Here is a 20,608-nt window from a genome sequence, read left to right as displayed (position 1 = left end):
GGACAAAACTCAAGAATAGGAATAGGAATACAAAAATATCCAGCACCCAACAAGGCAGAAGTTATGTCTGACATCCAATCAAAAGTTACCAGGAATGCAAAAAAGCAGGAAAATATATAAAAATAATATATATAAGATATATATTTAAAGTATAAATTTTTTATTTGATTATTTAAAGTATGAATAGTAATGTACTGTGAAGTTACAAGATGCATAGAAATAAAATATGTGACCCCAATAGCACAAAGAAGTGGAAAAACTTAAGTATATTATTGTAAAATTCTTATACTATATGTGAAATGATGGAATAGTATTTGAAGGTAGACTGGTATAGTACAGTATAAATGTTAAAGTAATCATTAAAATAACAAGAGTTACAGCTAATAAGTCAATAAAGGAGGTAAAGCTGAATCATTAAAAAAGGGCAATTGCACCAAAAGGCAGAATAAGAAAAGGGAGCAAAGTATAGACTGAACAAACAACAAGATGGAAGGGAAGACTCAAACATGACCATATCAATAGTGACATTAAATGCAACTGAAACCCAACAATGTATAAAACAGGATAATGCATCTTGATGAACAAGTATGACTTATTCCAGGAATGCAAGGATGCAAGGCTGTTTTACCCTTTGAAATTCAGACAAAGTCTTTTATCAGACTGTGAGACTTAAAAAAGGAAAAACTAAATGATCATCTCAACATATGCAGAAAAAGCACCTGACAAAATCAAATATCCATTCCTAACAAAAATTCTCAGCACACTAAAACAGGATGACTCTCATTCAATTTGGTAAGCCATATTCTAAAATTATGGTTAACCTCATAATAGGGAAAGACTAAATGCTTTCCCCCTAAGATCAGAAACAAGGCAAGGTCTACTCTAACTAGTTCTAATCAAAGCTGTACTTTAGATTCCAGTCAGTGTAACAGCTTTGAAAAAGAAATACAAAGCATCCAGATTGGAAAGGAAGATGTAAAACAGCATTAATTGTCTATGGAAAAAAAATTTAATAGAGTATACGAAAAATCTATGAGAATAAGTGTTTAAGGAGGTTGCAAAATAAAAGACCCATAAAGCATATCAATTGTATTTCATATTATGCAAAAATAAGAAATTGAAATTAAAAAACGTCATTTAGAAGCTCTTAGTGAGGAGCACCTGGGTGGCTCAGTGGGTTAAAGCCTCTGCCTTAGGCTCAGGTCATGATCTCAGGGTCCTGGGATCCAGCCCCACATCAAGGTCTCTGCTCAGCAGGGAGCCTGCTTCCTCCCCTCTCTCTCTCTGCCTGTCTCTCTACCTACTTGTGACCTGTCTGTCAAGTAAGTAAATAAAATCTTAAAAAAAAAAAAAAAAAGAAGTTCTTAGTGATAAATCTGACAAAAGATATGTGAGACCTATACACTGAAAACTCTAAGATATTGTCAAGGAAAAAATTAAGTATCAATATTAAGATTTCAATAATCCCCAACTTGATCTATATATTCTATATTAACCCAGTCAAAATCCTATCAGGCATTTAAAAAAAAGAAATTGAGAATGAGATTCTAAAATTCACATGGAAAAACAAAGAACTTAGAAGAGCCAGAAGAAATTTTAAAGGAAGAGTAAGGTTCAAAGACTGCATTACCAGGAAGCCTGGGTGGCTTAGTAGGTAGGTTGAGTGTCTGCCTTCAGCTCAGGTCATGATCCCAGGGTCCTGGAATTGAGCCCTGCATTGGGGTCCTTGCTCAGTGGGGAGCCTGCTTCTCCCTCTCTCTCTGCCTGTCACTCTCCCTGCCTATGCTCTCTCTCCCTCTCTCTCGGACAAGTAAGTAAAATCTTAAAAAAAAATTTCTTAATAAAAAATTTAAAAAAACAGAGGCTCTATTACCTGACTTCAAAACTTACCTTAAAGCTATAGTAATCAAGACAATGTGCTACTGGCATCAATATGGACCCAACTTTTCCAATCTTGGTACTACAGACATTTTGCACCAGACAATTCTTTACTGTAGGAACTGTTCTATACAGTGTACAATGTTGAGCAGAAGCTCTGGCTTCTATCAGAAACCAGTAGTATCTCCCTAGCTATCACTACTGAAACTGTCTCCAGACTTTGTGTAATGTTCCCCAGTGGCATAATTGCCCTGCTTGAGACCACTGAGATAGACAATGTATCAATGAAAAAGAACAGATTCCAGAAAGTCACCCAAATATACGTGATCAATGAATTTTTTCATCAAGGGTATAAATTTAATTCAATAGAGAAATACAGTCTTCATAAAATGGTACTGAATCAATTGGGTATTCATATGCAAAAAGGATCGTGTACTATGTATATAAAAATTGACTCAAAATGGATGATGCACCTAAATGTAAACTCAGTTATAAAATTTCTGAGAAGAAAACCTGGAGAAAAATCTAATCTTGGGTTAGGCAAAGATCTCTTACACAAAAGTATGATCCACAAAGGAAAAAAAAGATACACTGGGACTTAATCACAATTAAGAACTGCTCTTTATGGGGTGCCTGGGTGGCGCAGCTGTCATGATCCCAGGGTCCTGGGATGCAGCCCTGCATCCAGCTTCCTGCTCAGTGGGGAGCCTGCTTCTCCCTCTTCCTCTGCCTGCCGCTCCTGCTGCTATGCTCTATCAAATAAATGAATAAAATCTTTAAAAACAAAAAAAGGACTTGTATCTAGAATATACTTCCTAAACCTCTATAATAAGAAAACAATTCCATTTAAAAATGAGGTAAAGAGGGGGTACCTGGGTGGCTCATTGGGTTAAAGCCTCTGCCTTTGGCTCAGGTCATGATCTCAGGGTCCTGGGATCGAGCCCTGCATTGGGCTGTCTGCTCAGCAGGGAGCCTGCTTCCCTTCCTCTCTCTCTGCCTGCCTCTCTGCCTACTTGTGATCTCTGCCAAATAAATAAATAAAATCTTAAAAAAAAATGCCCAACCTCTGGGGATTATAAGTTGTTTAAAAAAAAAAAATGAGGTAAAGATCCAAACAGACACTCCACTAAAGAAGATATACAGATGGTATGTAACACATGAAAAGATGTTCAACGGCATTGGTCATCTCAGAAATGGAAATTAAAACCACAGTGAGATACTACTATATACCTATTACAATGTCTATAATATAAAAGCCAGCCTCTACCAAGTGTTGGCTAGAACTCTCATATACACCTGACAAGAATGTAAGGTGGCATAACCACTTCAGAAAAATCACTTGAGTTTCCTAAAATGTTAAATATACACCTACCACATAATCCAGGTATTCCACTACTATTTACTTAAGAGAAATGAAAGCATATATTCATAAAAAGACTTTCATATAAATGTTCATAGCAGCTTTATTTGTAATAGCCAAGAACTGCAAACAACCCAGCTATTCATCAACAGGTGAATGGATAGACAAATTGTGGTATATCCATACAATGGAATATCAGCAGTAAAAAGGAACAGGCTATTCATATATTCTGACACAGATTAATCTGAAAATAACTATGCTGAGTGACAAGAGTCATAAAAAATGTTCATACCAGATAATTTTTATAAAATTGTAGCCAAAGCAAACTGATCTCTCATGAGAGAAAGCATATCAGTAGTTGTTTGGGGATGGTGAGGTAGGAATGGGAAACAGAAGAAGAGGGAATGGATTTAGAGGTGATGGATATGTTCATTATCTTAATTGTGGTGATAGTTTCATAGATGTATACATATATCAAAACTTCCTAAATTATGTACTTTAAATATGTGCAATTTATTTTATGTCGATTATACTTCAATAAAAATATTTTTAAAAACTCTAATATCGGACTCCTACTCTGTCCTCTGGTTTCAGAATTCTTTTTTTTTTTTCCTAATTGAGATATGATTAACATATTAAGTTTAAGGTATACAATATGTTGATTTGGTAATTTATATTTTGCAATATATTACCACCATAGAGTTAGCTAAAAATCACTATCATGTCACACAATTATTTGTTCCCTTTTATTACCCCCTATTCTTTCCTTTTAGATGTAGTCTCTGAGCAACTTTGAATATTATAATGAGGTATTATTGATTATAATTACTATGCTGTACATTAGAATTCTCAAACTTATTTATTGATTTCAAGTTTTACCCTTGAACATTTCCTCTGCACAATTATACCCATATTACATTTTCAGAGGTTTTCAATATTAACCATACAACTTATTTATTTTTCTCATGAATCAAATTTAGAATCCACTAGTGAGTTTTTTTAAGATTCTGATTTTATTCCTAAAGTTTTAAGACTTCAGTCAGCAACAAATATTTGCATTATTTAACAATAGTTTTCATAGTTAATGTGTATATGGCAAAAGCACACTAAGGCTTTGCCATTACAACTAAGTTAAGTAGAATAACAGACATTTAGATACCAAAGCAATACACCATTTAAGATGTCTGAAGCTAAATCAGCTCATAGGGAACAGTTAATACAGTACCCCTTCTGGAGACAGTAAGATTTTCTATAGTACTACAAAGAGCAGGTGGAATAAAGTGGAAAAAAAAAAAAGAAAGAAAGAAAAGAAAAGAAAAGGAATAGAAAGAAGAGAAAAGCCAGAATGGAAAACACTGATGATCCCTCCTTTTTAACCAAGAAATATAAAGCTGTATTTAAAGATATCACAATGCCAAGATGTGAGAAAAAGAATTACTAATACCTTATTACATGCATTATATTAAAATGTTGATGGTTGGTTGAGCTGAGAGTACTAAATGCATATATGTTCCTAAATGGAATGATAACAGGAGTTACTGGTAGTTATGCTGGAAAACTTTCAAGTTCCAAATTGACCATAAATTTCTAGCCAAAGTTCGCAGGTAATTAAAGTGTTTATTTAACATCTTTAAGAGGAACAAAACTACCACTATCCCCAGAAAAAGTATAAAAAGAAAACTACCAACAAGTTTAAGAAAAAAATAACACAGGATTTTTAATGAAAAAAATTACATTATAACAAGGACACTATACATTAAGTTACAATATATATATGTATATACACACACATTTTAAAACTTTTTAAAAAATCTGGTACAAATTAAATGACATCTTTCACATACTCACATGATTAAGTCTGTATTTTGACAGGATATAAACATGAAACACAAGCTGGTGGGCCTCAAAATCAGAAACTGCAATGCAGGACCAACTTCCAAAATCTATTTTCTATTGTTTTTGCGACTTTTAAAAAACATTTACCTTGGATAAGACAAGGTACTTAGTATAAAAGCTTTTTCTTTTAAACATGTTAACTGCTTATGGAGAAATTAATATTGAAGGAAAAAGCCCACCATGGCAGTGTTTATCTATAACTCACTGTAGTATATATAAAGTTCACTGGGAGGCTTTGGAACATGGAAACTACAATGATGAAAAAAGCTCAGCTGTAATTATGAATTTCTAACTGTTTATTTCGAATGTCCAACTCACTACTACATATATTACACCTTGCAATACATCATACAAAAGAGCAGATGTCAAAGTTTGCTGTAGAGCTGTTAGGAGAATGCAAAATATAGATACTGAAAGTTTTATGCACTTGTATTTAATACCCTGTGCATTTAAAAAATAACTGAATATTTAAAATATGTAAACATACTTCTAAAAAAGCGATGCTAAGCACCTTAAAATACAATACTGATATATTGTGACTGAACATGCATTTAGAGGACACATGAATTTTTAAAAATTTAGAAACTATTTTTAAAGAGCTACTCATTGAAATACTTACATGAAAATATTGATAGTTCCAGTTTCTACCTAAAAACCAAAAGAGTATACAATTAGGGACTGAAACCTTCCTTCATGCTCTTTTTTAATTTTGCTTTTTGTTTGTGAGGTGGATGCACTGTAACTTTCTGTCCTCATAAAAACAAAAATAAAAATGGACCAGAGAGACATTCACATAGAATGAAGTGAGAGAAATATTTTTTAACTGTGTTTTGTTAAAACTGTGTTTTGTTAAGTGCCAAAGTCTGAATCCTCTAACATCTCTCATTCTCGTAGGTAATTCACTAGAGTTTGTATCTTAACAAGCATTTCTCCTTAACAACTCAACATCAAAAAAGAAAAGAATGTCTCCAAAGGAACATAGTTAAATTGGTAAAATATTTAATAAGCTAATGCCATTAATAAAAAGTGAAGATTACTTAAAATCTTGAAAACAGTTTCCATAAACTGGAAATAACAAATGAAAAGAATGTTATCTACAATGTAACACTAAAATATAAATTTAGACTTATACCCTTTAAGTACACACAGACTAAGAGGAATCTGGGTTTGAGGTAATTAAGAGCTGTGTTTAATTTAGAGTAACATAATCAGATTTGGCAGCCTGCCTCTAAAATGCTGACATCAAATATTTTCAGTTCTTAGAACAGTTAGCTATTCTAACTAAAAATCATATATGTAATTAAATATTAACTTTGTATTAAATAGGGGCATAAATAATACATTTTATATTAAATAGGGTATAAATCTAAAGAGCAAGATGTTTTTATTAAAGTTCTACTCACTTCTAATATAACAATGCTTTATACTTAGATACATATGTACCTGCAACAATTAAAATGAATTAAGAATGGGAGACTGGATTTAGAAAAGCTAAAAATGACTCATATTCATGTAAAATATTAAGGTTAAATTTCATATTATATCTCATATCCTTTGAATATTAAATATTCATATCCATTTGAAATCCTTATTATTTTAAAATAAAGGCTTAAATATACCCACACATGGTCCCTGGGGTAAAAAAAAGCCTTTATGTTGATTTCTTGACAGTTTATAATTGACATTTCTAGTTTGCCAACCTTCCAGAAAACAGAAGCTTACAATGAATATAGTGATCAGTACTTATTCAGTATTTCAAGTAAATATACTTACTCAACAAGTAAATATACATACACATCGGCTGTTTTAAAGTGTTAAATATGAACTAATTTTTTAACTACAAATACTTACCTTGAAATAGCATAAATTCTAATACCACCAATTCAGTAAGAACTCTGGCATAGAAAAATAAATACAACTCAAATTGTTTTCCAACCAGAGCTGAATCTTCAATACAAAATAGGAAAAAAAAAATCCCCTGCTGATACCAAAAAGTCCCCCAAATCATCTGTAAACACCAGGGGAAGTCTGTTATTTTTTCTGAATTCTCTCAATTTCTACATTTTCCTATCCATAAGTAGTGCTTTACCTACAATACTATATAAATCCATGCAATATACATTTATTTCTGTGTTTTATCTGATTAATTCAAGTTAAAATTATAAGTACTTACCAAGACACTTTAAATTTCTATTAGATGACCATTAGTATGCTATTGGTTTGTAGTTTGAAGTATAAAAAATTATAATGGAAGAAGCCAAAATGCAACTACTGTTTCCACAAATGAGAATGCTGGGCTTCATGTTATGATTCAAATCTACGACTGTTTTATCTTCCCTAATGTGACAGACTACAAATAATCTCTCACCTGTCTGCTATAATGTAAAGAATTTCTTCACAACTTTAAAGAGGCAGTAAGTTCTTTTATCACTTTTAAATAAAAAGTCAACACACAGTCACACACACACACACACACACACACACACATAATCTCTCTCTCTCACACACACACAAACACACACAATTTTTTGTTGTTTTTGTCTTTTCAGAACCCAAATTAGATATTTTCAAGAGATGAGTTATGTAACTATTTGTGTTCAGACTATATTGTCATGAATAAATTCAGATGATCTTTTGAAATACTGGCCTCATTAGATAATCAAAAAGCATAAGAATTATACAAAATGACAGCAGTAAAATAGCTTCCAAAAATATGGACTTGGCAACAAACATATCAGCTTTAAATCAAAGTTGCTCATTGAACTAGTCTTTAGTCCATCTATCACAATACTGCACTTTGACAATATTCACCTTCTTTTTTATGACATCAGAAGTTACCCAAGTTATAAATTCTGAAAAGCTTCAATAATTTATGTGGCAGATAATTTCTTACAGTCCAAATTTTTTTTTGCTTCCATAGACAATGCTGGTTCTTTGGGTTCTTGCTTAACTTGGCTCAGAGAAATGGTACCTTCTGGATTTTCTTCAACTTTAAAACCAAACATAAAAGAAAAACCCTAAAGGTTAATGTAAACTTACAAGACTGGAATCCTTATAATTATATGAATTTAGAAGCAAAGCAAAAAACAAGTCGTTTTTTAAAAAACAGTCAGTGTATTTGAAAACTCAGTACTTCTGACATCTTAGTCATTCATAATAAATTCTTTCAGGATGTGTATACCTGAAGCTAATGTACTATTGTATGTCAACTAAACTTCAATAAAAAAATTTAAAGAAAAAGAACAATAATAAAAAATTAAATGTTGAGAAGTTTAAAAAAAGTTATTTCAGTATGCTTCTGGTAATGAAAACAAGAAAAGACTAAGAAAACCAGAGTTCCTCTCCTCTACAGATGCTTTGATAAAAAAGCAGTCCATAATTTCATGAAAGTATGAGGACTATCTCATATTTAAATTCAACTACCTTTAAAACTATGAGTAAACAAAAGTCAGGAAGCCTCCTATTATTGGAAAATGATGTTTTGCAAACAGTAGGTATACGTATTACAAATTTACAGATTTGTTACCAGTCTACTATGGCCTCCATATGTAGCCATATATCAAGGCAAATACTCCCTCCCTAAAGAAACTCAACTACATGAGTACTTTAGAAAAAAATATGCCACCTCTTCATGGAGAGTTCTGACTTAGCTGTACAAGCTGTATGTTTGCTTATCTGAAACACTGCACAAGGCACTTACCATTCTGATTTTAAAGTACTTATGACCAGATTAATCTGAATGCAGCATACCAGCGACACTATCTTGAACTGGCAGGTGAGATGTCTCTTTCTCAGGGATATCAGTTTCTCAGTTGCTAAAGGGAACCAAGATTAAGGGGACCAATATTTGCTCAGGCAAGTGTGTTAACACCCCTAATGCTTGTCACATATGGATGTGTTAAGGAGTTTAGCCCACACCATAAAGAAAACCAGTAGAAGATGGATTTGAGTGACCCTTAGGATTCATATTCAGGTGAAGTAGTCCCTCAGATCATGATCTAACTTGATAAATCATGCAATTTCAGATTCCAAGAGGGTCTCCTTTAAAGCAATCTGATTAGAGCTCCCAGAAATACCTTGGTACAACACAGAGGGAGGAAGCATGTTAGAATGGAAAGAAACTTTGAAGGCAAAAGATCTGGGTTCAAATCCCTGCTCTATCACTTCTAGGTAATTACTTAACCTCTCTGAGCCTTGATTAACCTATCTGTAGAATGGGGACACCACCAACTATTACATGAAGTTCTGAGGATTAATTCACGTATATTCCTTTCCCTCTTTTCTACTAAACTTCTACTAAACTTATTCAGTAGTGACAACTACTGAACCACAGCTCTCCAGATAAATTTTCTTAAAAGTAACAATTCCAAAAAATTTAGAATAAAAAAGTAACAATTCCAAAAATTTTTAAAAATTTAAAATTTAAAATCTTTTGGAATTATTACTTTTAAGAAAATGATTCTTTTCTGGAAGGAACTAACTTACACTTTTCCTTACCCAAAAGAATGAAGTCTAAGAATCTAGGGTAAATACTTTGTATGTTCTAAGGATTTCTATGAAGATTTCTATGAAGATTTTTGTTGTTCAAAGCAAACTGCATATCTTTCTCCACAAAAGTTCGCAATCCGAAACAATCTATGTGAAAGGGAGTGACGTAGGTCAAGTAGGAGTAGGTTGACTGGGTTTGTTACAAAGTAAAGTTAACAAGGTCTTGGATTAAACCCAAGTCCCTAAGGCTTAACTAGTTCCCTTTCCGTTTCCATAGAACTCAACATTAAAGTTTATAACTCAAAATCTTTAACATTTATATCTGTCCACTTCATTCCATTTTTCCTTGTAACATTTTTTCCATAGTAACCTTTACACTATAAGTTTTCCTTTTAAAGTTTCTCATTTTATGGGGCACCTAGGTGGCTCCGTCATTTATGTGGCTGCCTTTGGCTCAGGTCATCATCTCAGAGTCCTGGGATTAAGCCCCACTCAGTTCTCTGCTCAGGGGGGAGTCTGCTTCTCTCTTTCTCTCCACTCCTCCCCCCCTGCCTATGCCCTCTCCCTCTATAATACATACATACATAATCTTTGAAAGAATAAAGTTTCTCATTTTTTTCATGCATTCTACAATGACGCTCTGATTTTGTATCACCACAGATTTTCTATGTAAACTGAGGTAATTAGAGAACAATTTTGATGGAGAAGAAAAAATTAAAAAGCTTAGGAGTTATTATGCTCTTGATATTTTTCCCTTTTTCTAGTTAGTTTCACTTTCTTTATATTTTATAAACCCCTGAGTAGAAATGATTGTTTTTTTCTGTAGTGTAACAGTAATGATAGTCCAAAAAGGTTAAAAGTAAAATCACAAGTTGCTTTTAACTTACTAAGAGCTGGGTGGCTATCTATAATCTGTATTGGGATGGTCTGCCCATTTCCCAGCAGAATCCGGTGAACACCTCCTTCCATATTCTCTGCATCCTCAACATCTCCAACTTCCACCAGCTGGTCCATTGCAGCCAGATTTTGATCTGGTCCTGGAAGGCTAGTCATGGTAGAAGCAATAATGCTACTGTTTGGGGTTAGGCATGTATCTGTTTGAAGACTATGACTTTGACCAAGCAGCAGAGAATTATTATTCAGTACAGTACTTTCTAATGAATCCAGAAGTCTTGAAGGACTGGAGGAAGGGTGGTTATTTACTGATATCACAGCCGATGGTCCATCAGGAGAAGTGAATCTTGGTTGCAACTGCAAACCCTTTTAAACCGAAAAGAGTTACATCAAAATGTTTAAATTTACTAAGTATAATTTTCTCATAGGATATATTATTCTTTTGACACATAATTGAAATAAAATAGAGGAATATAATTACTAACAAATATCAAGGATAGAAACAAGAATCAAAGGAAAAGTAGTACAACTAAAATTTTACTGCATGCACAGTCAATTCCAACTTTTAAAAAATGTATTATTTAAATGATCTTATATCAAGATACAAAAAAATCAGGAAATTAATAATAAAAACATCTGTGATCATTATTATAATTCTATAATAATTCTGTAACATCCCTAGAAGAAGAGAGATTAAGGAAGAAAGGGAGGGGCTTCAGTTTTGTCTATTTCACTGGATACCTACCTGTAATTGTGTAAATACTTTTGGTTGAAATGAGGAAAGTGAAGAAAGCAAGTGGGCCGGCTCTGGAGACAAAGAACCCCTTGTCTGATTTGTTTCCATTTTGGTGTTAATTGATTCCCCCGGTGAATTTCCTAAGTTATATATATAAAAAAAAAATCATCTATCATAACAAAATAATGTTTATGGTTTCTATGTTATATGACACTACATTTTATTACAACACTTACTATTACAATTAGAATAGGAAATAAATTCAAAGGTTTGAAAAGGACTTTAAGAAGTTCTTTTGTTCACTGTTTCCAGACCTGGTAGAATCAGAATCACTCAGGAACTTTTTGAAAATATACATTCTGAGGGGCGCCTGGGTGGCTCAGTGGGTTAAGCCGCTGCCTTCGGCTCAGGTCATGATCTCAGGGTCCTGGGATCGAGTCCCGCATCGGGCTCTCTGCTCAGCAGGGAGCCTGCTTCCTTCTCTCTCTCTCTGCCTGCCTCTCAGTGTACTTGTAATTTCTCTCTGTCAAATAAATAAATAAAATCTTTAAAAAAAAAAAAAAGAAAATATACATTCTGAGGTTCAATCTCCATTAATTTTAATTCAGTATATCTAGGATGTGATGTTAGAAACAGTAGTTTTTTCCTTGAAAGATTATGTTTTGTAGCTCTACTCTAGCCCATTTTCCGTGCTATGATGCTAGACTACCTGTAAACTTCTCTGGATGTGTGAAACCTATGAAGCCTCTCAGTCACAGAGACCAAACTTAATTCATCTTTGGTAGCCCTAGGACAATGCCTGACAGGAAGTGGGTCCTCCAAAATAGCAGCACTAAATTTCTTCCAATAACTCATTTTGGAATAAATGACTAAGAGTAAAAATCTCTCTGGTTTCTTATTATCTCAATTGCTAAAGTAATTGTCCTTAGGGAATATAATCCCTCTAAGTAATTTCTATGTATTAATCCAAATATTAATATTAATTTTAATTTAATTAAAATTAATTAATCTCTTTAAGTCAATTAAAAATCAATTATCAACAACTGTTTATTGCTTCCATATTGGAACTAAGTAATTTTTCAACATGGCGCTGGCATGAGACAGGGATGGAATTATGCACTAGCTCGCTTTTCTCTGTAACCTTCAAAATGCTACTCGGTTTGTAAACCCCAGTTTCATCTGTAAAATCAGGATAGTAAGAGAATCTTCTTCAAGGGACTGTTGAGAAGATTAAACAATACTTTCACATTTCTTGGCTTCGTTACTTCTTTTTCTTAAATTAAGGTATAGGTGATACACAGTGTTACAACAGTTTCAGCTATAATGACTCCACAAGTTTATACGTTGTGCTATGCTCATTCCAAGTGTAGCTACTCTCTGCCACCATACGAGGCCATCACAGTACCATTGATTATGTTCCCTTTTATCCCTGTGACTTGCTCCTTCCAGGACCCGAAACCTGTATCTCCCACTGCCCTGCACCCATTTCGCCCATCTCTCACCACTCCCCTGCCTCTGGCAAGCATCAGTTTGTTCTCTGTATTTATGGGTCTGTTTCTGCTTTTCATTTGCTTATTTGTTTTGGTTTTCAGATTCTACATATAAATGAAGTCACATGGTATATGTCTTTCTCTGTCTGACTGACTTCACTTTCTGGCATCTTCATTTCTAATTGTCCTTGTACTTCACTCTGCTGCAGTCACCCACTACTACTATCATACCCTCGACTCTTCTACATCTAAAAATCTCTACTTCAGATATCCCATTCTTTGATCACAACCTCTTATTCTTCCAGGGATTTTGCTTAAGTACTTCACTACAATTACTCGACCTCAGGTGAACCTCCAGGCCTTTGATTCCTCAGTTTTCTTCAGATACATCAACTTCTCACTTAATAAACTTCTCTCCCCATCCAGTTTAGTTGAATCCCACGGTTACAGCTTCAGTCACTATCCTGAAAATCCTCTAATCTCCCTTGCTTCTTTGTACTTTTGTTACAACCTGGTACAATCTGAGCACTGAATGAAAATGGCTTTCAGTGCCTGTACGTGCGAAGCTGAATGCCACTGAAAAAGAAACTTCCTGTTACTACTAATACCAATTTATGATCACCAACTTCAACAGGACCTTCACCTACCTGTACCTGACAACCTTACAAGGTTTCTCCCATTCTCTCTCTATATATTTTAAAGTTTTTATTTACTTGACAGAGAGAGACATAGTAAGAGAGGGAACACAAGCAGGGGGAGTGGGAGAGGGAGAAGCAGGCTCCCCACCAAGCAGGGAGCCTGATGTGGGGCTTGATCCCAGGACCCCAGGATCACGACCCAAGCCAAAGGCAAATGCCCTACGGCAAATGCCCTACGGCATCTGCCACCCAGGCGCCCCTCTCCCATTCTACATTATAGAAGATTTCAAATGTCTAAACTTCCTAAGATCTTTTTCACTCTTAGCGCTTTTAAAGAGAAAAGAGAAATTATCAGAAATTTCCTCAACTTCTCATCATCAAAGCTATCTAGTACCTTCATCTTCATCTCTCTCTTCAGATTTCTTCTATCTGAAAATACCTTCCCTCAACCCTGTATTCTCTTCCTAGCACACTGTCTCTACTTCTTCATTCACCACTCATTCACTCTTCAACCATCCCAATGTGGCTTCTTCCCAATCCACTCGATTGAAATGGCTATGATACCTAAGCTTTCCAAACCTGACTTCATGAATTTTTTTTCTTTCCCCTTGTCATTACCAAATCCTATTCTTAAACCAGTATTGCCTACCTCAGTAAATGCCACTACCCATCAGTTGCTCATGGAAGAAACTCAGGAGTCATCCCAGATCATTCCTATTCTTTTACCCCCCACACCTATTCAATCAATAACCAAAACCTTTGAAAACAATTAAAATCTGTCCAATTCTAGTATAAATGCCACTAAATGGAGACTAAATCACTATCACACCTTTCATTTGGACAGCTCAAAGGGCCTCCGAAGCCCATTCTGCATATCTAGTTTTATCTCCAAGCACTGTCTATGCTTAAAACCACACCAACTTTCTTAAGTTCCTTGAACATGACAAGCTCTTTGTTGCTTAGCTTTCAAACATGGTATTCTTTGGATCGACAAATTCCTATCCATTCTGCAGTTCTCGGTTTAAAAGCCACTTTCTCAAGCGTTATTTCCCTACTCCCTAGATTAAGTTACATGTCTCTGTCACTATTCTCACACAAGGACAGCTTGGAATAGTAAGATAACATAGGAGAAACAGCATATTAGAAAAAGCAAACCATGTAAAATGGAAAAAATTTCCTGGTCAAGGTATCTTAAGGTTATTATTACTGGAATTAGCCTAGCTTTATAGTGATCTGTATTAGTATCAACCTCAAAATTTAATCATAAAGCACAAAAGCTGATTATATGAAGAAATTTTTTTTTAAGTTTATTTATTTATTTTTGGTAGTCTAGATCTACACCCACTGTGGGACCTGAACTCACAAACCCAACATCAAGAGTCATATGCTCTTCCAACTAAGCCAGCCAGGTACCCCTTATTTTTCACTTTTGTTTGCATACAGTTGACACACGATGTTACATTAGTTCCAGGTGTGTAACAGTGATTCAACTTCCCTATATCTTATGCCATGCTCACCACAAGTATAGCTACCAAAACTGTCACCAAACATTGTGATTGTGTATCACTGACTATATTCCCTATGTTGTGCCTTAAAAAAAAAAAATTATTTGAGAGGGGAGGGAAGTGAGAGAGAATCTTCAAGCAGACTCCCCACTGAGCATGGAGAGCTCAATCTCATGACCGTGAGGTCATGATCTGAAGTGAAACCAAAAAGGTTTCTAAGCCAACTGAGCCACCCAGGTGACCTACGCCTTTCATTCCTGTGACTTATTCATTCCATAACTGGAAGCCTTCTCCTACTCCCTTTCACCCATTTTGCCCATGCCACACCACCTCTCCCCTTCAGCAACCATCAGCTAGTTCTCTGTATTTATAAGTCTGATTCTGCTTCTTGTTTATTCACATGTTTTGTTCATCAGAGTCCACATATGAGTGAAATCATATGGTATTTGTCTTTCTCATTAGAAGTTTGATTTATTTTACTTAGCATAGTACTCTCTAGGTCCATCCATGTCATTATAAAAGGGAACGTGTCATCCTTTTTTACAGCTAAATAACATTTATGAGGAAGTATATGTGAGTAACATGTAAGTATATATGTATAAACAGCTAGAATTATTTTGACAAATCCTAACATAGTTGTTCCTGTCTCTTTGGGCCATGGTTTCTTTATCCATGAAAAAATTTTGATTAGATGAGATAATCTTCAGTGTCTTCCAGTTTTAATACTGATTTTATTTAAAGATACTCAAAATAGCCTACCTTCTGCAAATGTAACTGTCACAGTCTCTCTGAGAATATGCCCATTATCTGCAGTCCACTGAAGCTGGAATGGGAACATATATTTCAGTAAAAACAATAAAGCATTTATATTAAAAAGTGTTTTAAAATATCAATACAACTATCATATTTTATTCAGTGATAGCATAACTGTGTTTTATTCAATAATTACACTCTTCATTTGTTTACATTCTCAAAACATGAGTAAACTTCACTATCCAAATACAATAGCTTCCCAAGTTCAGAGAGCAAGAATTTGGATAGCAAGTACAGATGGCAAAGATTATTGCTAACCAAATCCATTTTACTTCCCGAACTTTGGATAGTGAATAATTAAGAGATGGAAAATAATTAAGATAGTGAATAATTAAGAGATGAAAAAGAATAGTAGCACTAGCTTATAATCTGAATCTATTTAGGTAAGAAGACATAATAGTAAAAATTTGGGAAGCAAAGGGTATTGCTACTGAGATTTTTTTTTTTTTTTGAAAGATTTATTTATTTATTTTAGAGAGCAAGAGGGAGCACATGTAAGTACTGGGGAGAGGGAGAGGCAGAAAGTCATGACCTGAACTGAAGTCAAGAGTCGGGACCCTTAACTGACTGAGCCACCCAGGTGCCCCACTACAAAGGTTTTAATGCTATAATTACTTCCTGTATTATAATTAGTAGTTTTTATATAATTACATTATACTCCTCAGAGTAAGCAAAATTTTCACAGAACTGACCAATATTCTGGGGGAAATTAGAGTTTCACAGAATGAGATAAAATTGATGTCCATAGACGGCATATAGAATGAACACCATCCCTTTGTGTATTCAAGCCTGAACTATTCTACTGAAACTTGTCTATTTTTTTTTTTAATTCAAAGATTTTATATTTTAGGGGCACCTGGGTGTCTCAGGGGTTGAGTCTCTGCCTTCGGCTCAGGTCATGATCTCAGGGTCCTGGGATCAAGCCCCACATCAGGCTCTTGGCTCAGCAGGGAGTCTGCTCCCCTCTCTCTCTGCCTGCTTGTGATCTCTCTCTTTGTCGAATAAATAAGTAAAATAAAATAAATCTTTAAAAAAATTAAAAAAAAGAAAAACGACTATTTTTTCTTAAAAAAAAAAAGATTTTATTTATTTATTTGATAAAGAGAGAGAGAGCACAAGGAGCAGGGACAGAGGGAGAATAGAAGCAGACTCTCTGCTATGCAAGAAACTTGATTACAGGACCCTAGAATCATGACCCAACCTGAAAGCAAATGCCTAACTGACTGAGCCATCCAGGTGCCCCTCCTTTTTTTAAAAAAAAGATTTATTTATTTCAGGGGTGACTCAGTGGCTCAGTCGGTTAAGCAGCTGCCTTTGGCTCAGGTCATGATTCCAGGGTCCTGGGATCGAGTCTCACATTGTGCTCTTTGCTCAGTGGGGAGTGTGCTTCTCCCTCTCCCTCTGCCTGCTGCTCCCCTTGCTTGTGCGCATTCTCACTCTGTCAAATAAACAAATAAAATCTTAAAGATTTATTTCAGTGAGAGAGAGAGCTCAGGGTGGGAAGAGCACAAGAAGAGGGAGAGAGAAACTCAAGCAGACTGCGCACTGAGAATGGAGCCTGACGCGGGGCTCGATTGTGTCACCCTGAGATCAGAGCTGAGCTAAAACCAAGAGCTGGATGCTTAATAAAATGCGCCACCAAGGCACCCAAAAACTACTATTTTTATATGTTTATGATTATATGTTTATATAAACATGTTTATGTTTATATGGCTACAGTTATTTATATGGCCTAATAACAACCACCCCATTAGGCCAAATAGTAAGAGAAGATGAGAAAGATTCTATAATAAAACAAAGAATTACAATTGTAATCCTACCGTTGCTGGAATAATCTCTGAGTTATACACATTATCTCCATTTCTCAAGGATTTCTGTACCTCATGGATGTGATTTTTAATATCATTTACAGTTGGAAAAAAGGATAAATTATGTCTCTCAGGTACTTCATCAGGTTTAAATAGTTCTCTTTCTACAAATTTTCTGTGGAGAGCATAAAACAATAAAAACATAAACAGCCTAGTAATACACTTCAGATCAAAGGAGAAAATAGTTCTTTTTTAGCATAAAATTCTGTAAATTATGTTTACAGCTTTATAATTTATATTTTTCCCCTTAATTTTTTCTGCATATTAAATCAAATAAATCATACAGATTAAAGCAATATAATACTTTCATTGATTAAATACCTCTATATCTAGAGTAAGCTTGGACATTTTTATAGGAATCATTATTGTCAGTTTAAGCACAATATGTTTTGAATGCTATGTCAGGCAGTATACTGAACATTTCACATCAAGGATCTCCTTTAATGCTGACTATAATCCTGTGAGATAAGTGCAATTATCATTCACACTTTACAGATAAGGGAACGAAGGGCTGTTGAAGTTAAATAATTTGCCAAAGTTATACATTTAGCCAGAAAGCATGAGAGCCTGGGCCTACACCCAGCTTATTGTATAAACATCATGTTGCTCTGCTGCCAAAAGACATCACAATATGAAATATGACCCAATTGAATTTAAGTAGACAAAAGAAAAATATAGAAATAGAAGGTGGCATTGACACATCAATATATAAAAAATTATAAAGTCCAATATTTAAATGGTTTATGCATTACATTCTATAGATCATACTGTAGAGCTGAATTACACCTCTGTTCTTAAGGGTTAAGTTTAGTAAATAATGTACGACTTTACCAAATCTTGGCTCTGTTCTAACAATGCCCCAATGAAAATGAATGTAAGATGTCTGAGAAAACTGCTAATTGGGAAAATCATGTATTAACTAAGACATAATCCTAGGAAATATATTCATTGTTATTCAGATTGGACTACATAATAACCAGTAGGAGTAATGCCAGTTAAGTACCAGAAATCACAGTAAAAGAGCACAGGCTGTAGCATTAGATCTAGATTTCAGTTCTGCCTCTACCACTCGAGCCAGTTATTTAACCACTTGTAGTACCTGCTTTCTTATGTGCGGGATGGAGGTAAATACATCCACTTTATATAGTTGCAAGAATAAATGCGATCATGAGTATTGTATCCTGAGAATCGGTAACACTGGACCAGAGTGCTACATTTAAACTTCCATCATACAAAGAACTATCCATGTTCTTTTATTACAATACAGTTTCACTGCATTTCAAATAGCTTAAGTAAGTATCCTGGTCTAGGTTTTAAAATTTTTGGCTCTACAAAGGCTTTTTTTTTCTCTAATAGCATTTATTATGTAATTCAATTTATACATAATTCAGAAATAGTCCAATTTGCTAAATTTGAATATGGAATATTTCAAATGAGTAAACTGAATCATTACTCACAGCTTGCCAAATATCTGCTAGAAAATGATCAGTTCATAAATAAGATTATTTTAATGAATTAATAAATTATATTCCTTAACTATTCTGATACCACATATCTTGGAAAATGTCTATGATGATAAATATATTTTTTAAACCAACAAACAATAATGAAAAATGTAAAAGAATAATTTTACTGTACCTTAGCTGTTTCCTTACTGTATATACTTGTTCTATTCCCTGTGACACTAATTCTTGAATCTTGTGTGCTACTTGGGGATGTAGACGTGAGGGTAATGCACAGTTCTCATCCCTAATTGCAGTTCCCTCTTCTTCAAGAGAAGACACAGGAAAAGGGGAAGGTGGCAAAGGGAGGCAGGAAGTCTCTAATTCATGGTACTGATGGGCTTGCTTTGTAGGTAACTGTACATACCACCTGATAAGAAATATTTAAAATTATGTTACTAGATGAAGGCAAGAATCATAGTTATTTATATTAAAACTCAACAAGAAAAAGAATAATCTTGGGGCGCCTGGGTGGCTCAGTGGGTTAAAGCCTCTGCCTTCGGCTCAGGTCATGATCCCAGGGTCCTGGGATCCAGCCCCGCATCGGGCTCTCTGCTCAGCAGGGAGTCTGCTTCCCTTCCTCTCTCTCTGCCTGTCTCTCTGCCTACTTGTAATCTCTGTCTGTCAAATAAAATAAATAAAATCTTAAAAAAAAAAAAAAGAATAATCTTTTAAGAAAAGATTATATATCATACTAAGTAAATGTAACTAAATTTTTAAATAATAGATATCGGGGCACCTGGGTGGCTCAGGTTAAGCCTCTGCCTTCAGCTCAGGTCATGATTTCAGGGTCCTGGGATCGAGCCCCGCATCGGGCTCTCTGCTCAGTGGGGAGTCTGCTTCTCCCTCTCCCATGCCCCCTATTTGTGTTCCCTTTCTCACTGTCTCTGTCAAATAAACAAATAAAATCTTTGAAAAAAATAAAAAGAATAGATATAAACAAAATTTAAAATGTTCTAGTCTTCTTCTTTTTAGAAATATTTAATTTATTTATTTGAGAGAGAGAAAGAGAGAGCACATGCACACATGGGGGCAAGAAGGAGCAGAAGGAGAGTGGAAAGGGCAGGAGAGGCAGAGAATCTCAAGCAGACTCTGTATCAAGCATGGAGTCTAATTTGGGGCTCATCTCACCATCCTGAGCTGGACTAACCAACTGAGCCACCCAAGCACCCCCACGCCCCTGCTTGACTCTTCTAAGTTGGCTTTCTATCCAATTAAATAAAAATCTTCATAAAACCTTATAGATTTTCACTATGGCCCTTTAGTTAAGGAGGGTATAGGAGTTCAGTATATATGAAAATGGTATTTTAAATTTCATGCTAATTAAATTTACCTCAAAATAATGAGACTTTTAAAGTCATCATCTTCTAAACTGTGTATTTTCCCATTCTTCTATAATTTTGTCCCCAAATTATAACTTCTATGTTCCACCTATAATCCTTCCAAACAAAAGGTGGCTATAATTCGGAGTCTACCAAGGCTGAGCTCAGTGGGAGAATCTTCCCTAACAGGAGCTCAATATACTACCTCTATTACTCCA

At 34.8% G+C, this 20,608-nt stretch overlaps 1 protein-coding gene across 10 annotated transcripts in view; it reads right to left on the bottom strand.

The window, feature by feature from the left end:
• The window catches only part of CARF (calcium responsive transcription factor), an 87,702-nt gene that overhangs the window by 17,311 nt on the left and 49,783 nt on the right, over positions 1–20,608 (bottom strand). For 3 of the 10 annotated variants that reach the window (XM_013062324.2, XM_004764186.3, XM_045078584.1), the window contains 6 exons: positions 19,205–19,438; positions 17,519–17,681; positions 15,645–15,708; positions 11,262–11,392; positions 10,510–10,882; positions 3,736–5,782 (listed from right to left, as the gene is read on the bottom strand). In XM_013062324.2, coding sequence (XP_012917778.1) covers positions 5,568–5,782; positions 10,510–10,882; positions 11,262–11,392; positions 15,645–15,708; positions 17,519–17,681; positions 19,205–19,438 — 1,180 coding nt within the window. In that variant the 3' untranslated portion in view covers positions 3,736–5,567. Of the gene's footprint in view, positions 1–3,075; positions 8,124–8,834; positions 8,950–10,509; positions 10,883–11,261; positions 11,393–15,644; positions 15,709–17,518; positions 17,682–19,204; positions 19,439–20,608 lie in introns of those variants that run through there. The other 7 variants (XR_006606351.1, XM_045078585.1, XR_006606350.1 and 4 more) reach the window with 6 other exon arrangements.

This window comes from Mustela putorius, unplaced genomic scaffold, assembly GCF_011764305.1.
Source record: "Mustela putorius furo isolate JIRA1106 unplaced genomic scaffold, ASM1176430v1.1 tig00000275_pilon_pilon_pilon, whole genome shotgun sequence".
Lineage (NCBI taxonomy): Eukaryota > Metazoa > Chordata > Mammalia > Carnivora > Mustelidae > Mustela > Mustela putorius.
This window is presented reverse-complemented; position numbering and strand designations above follow the sequence as displayed.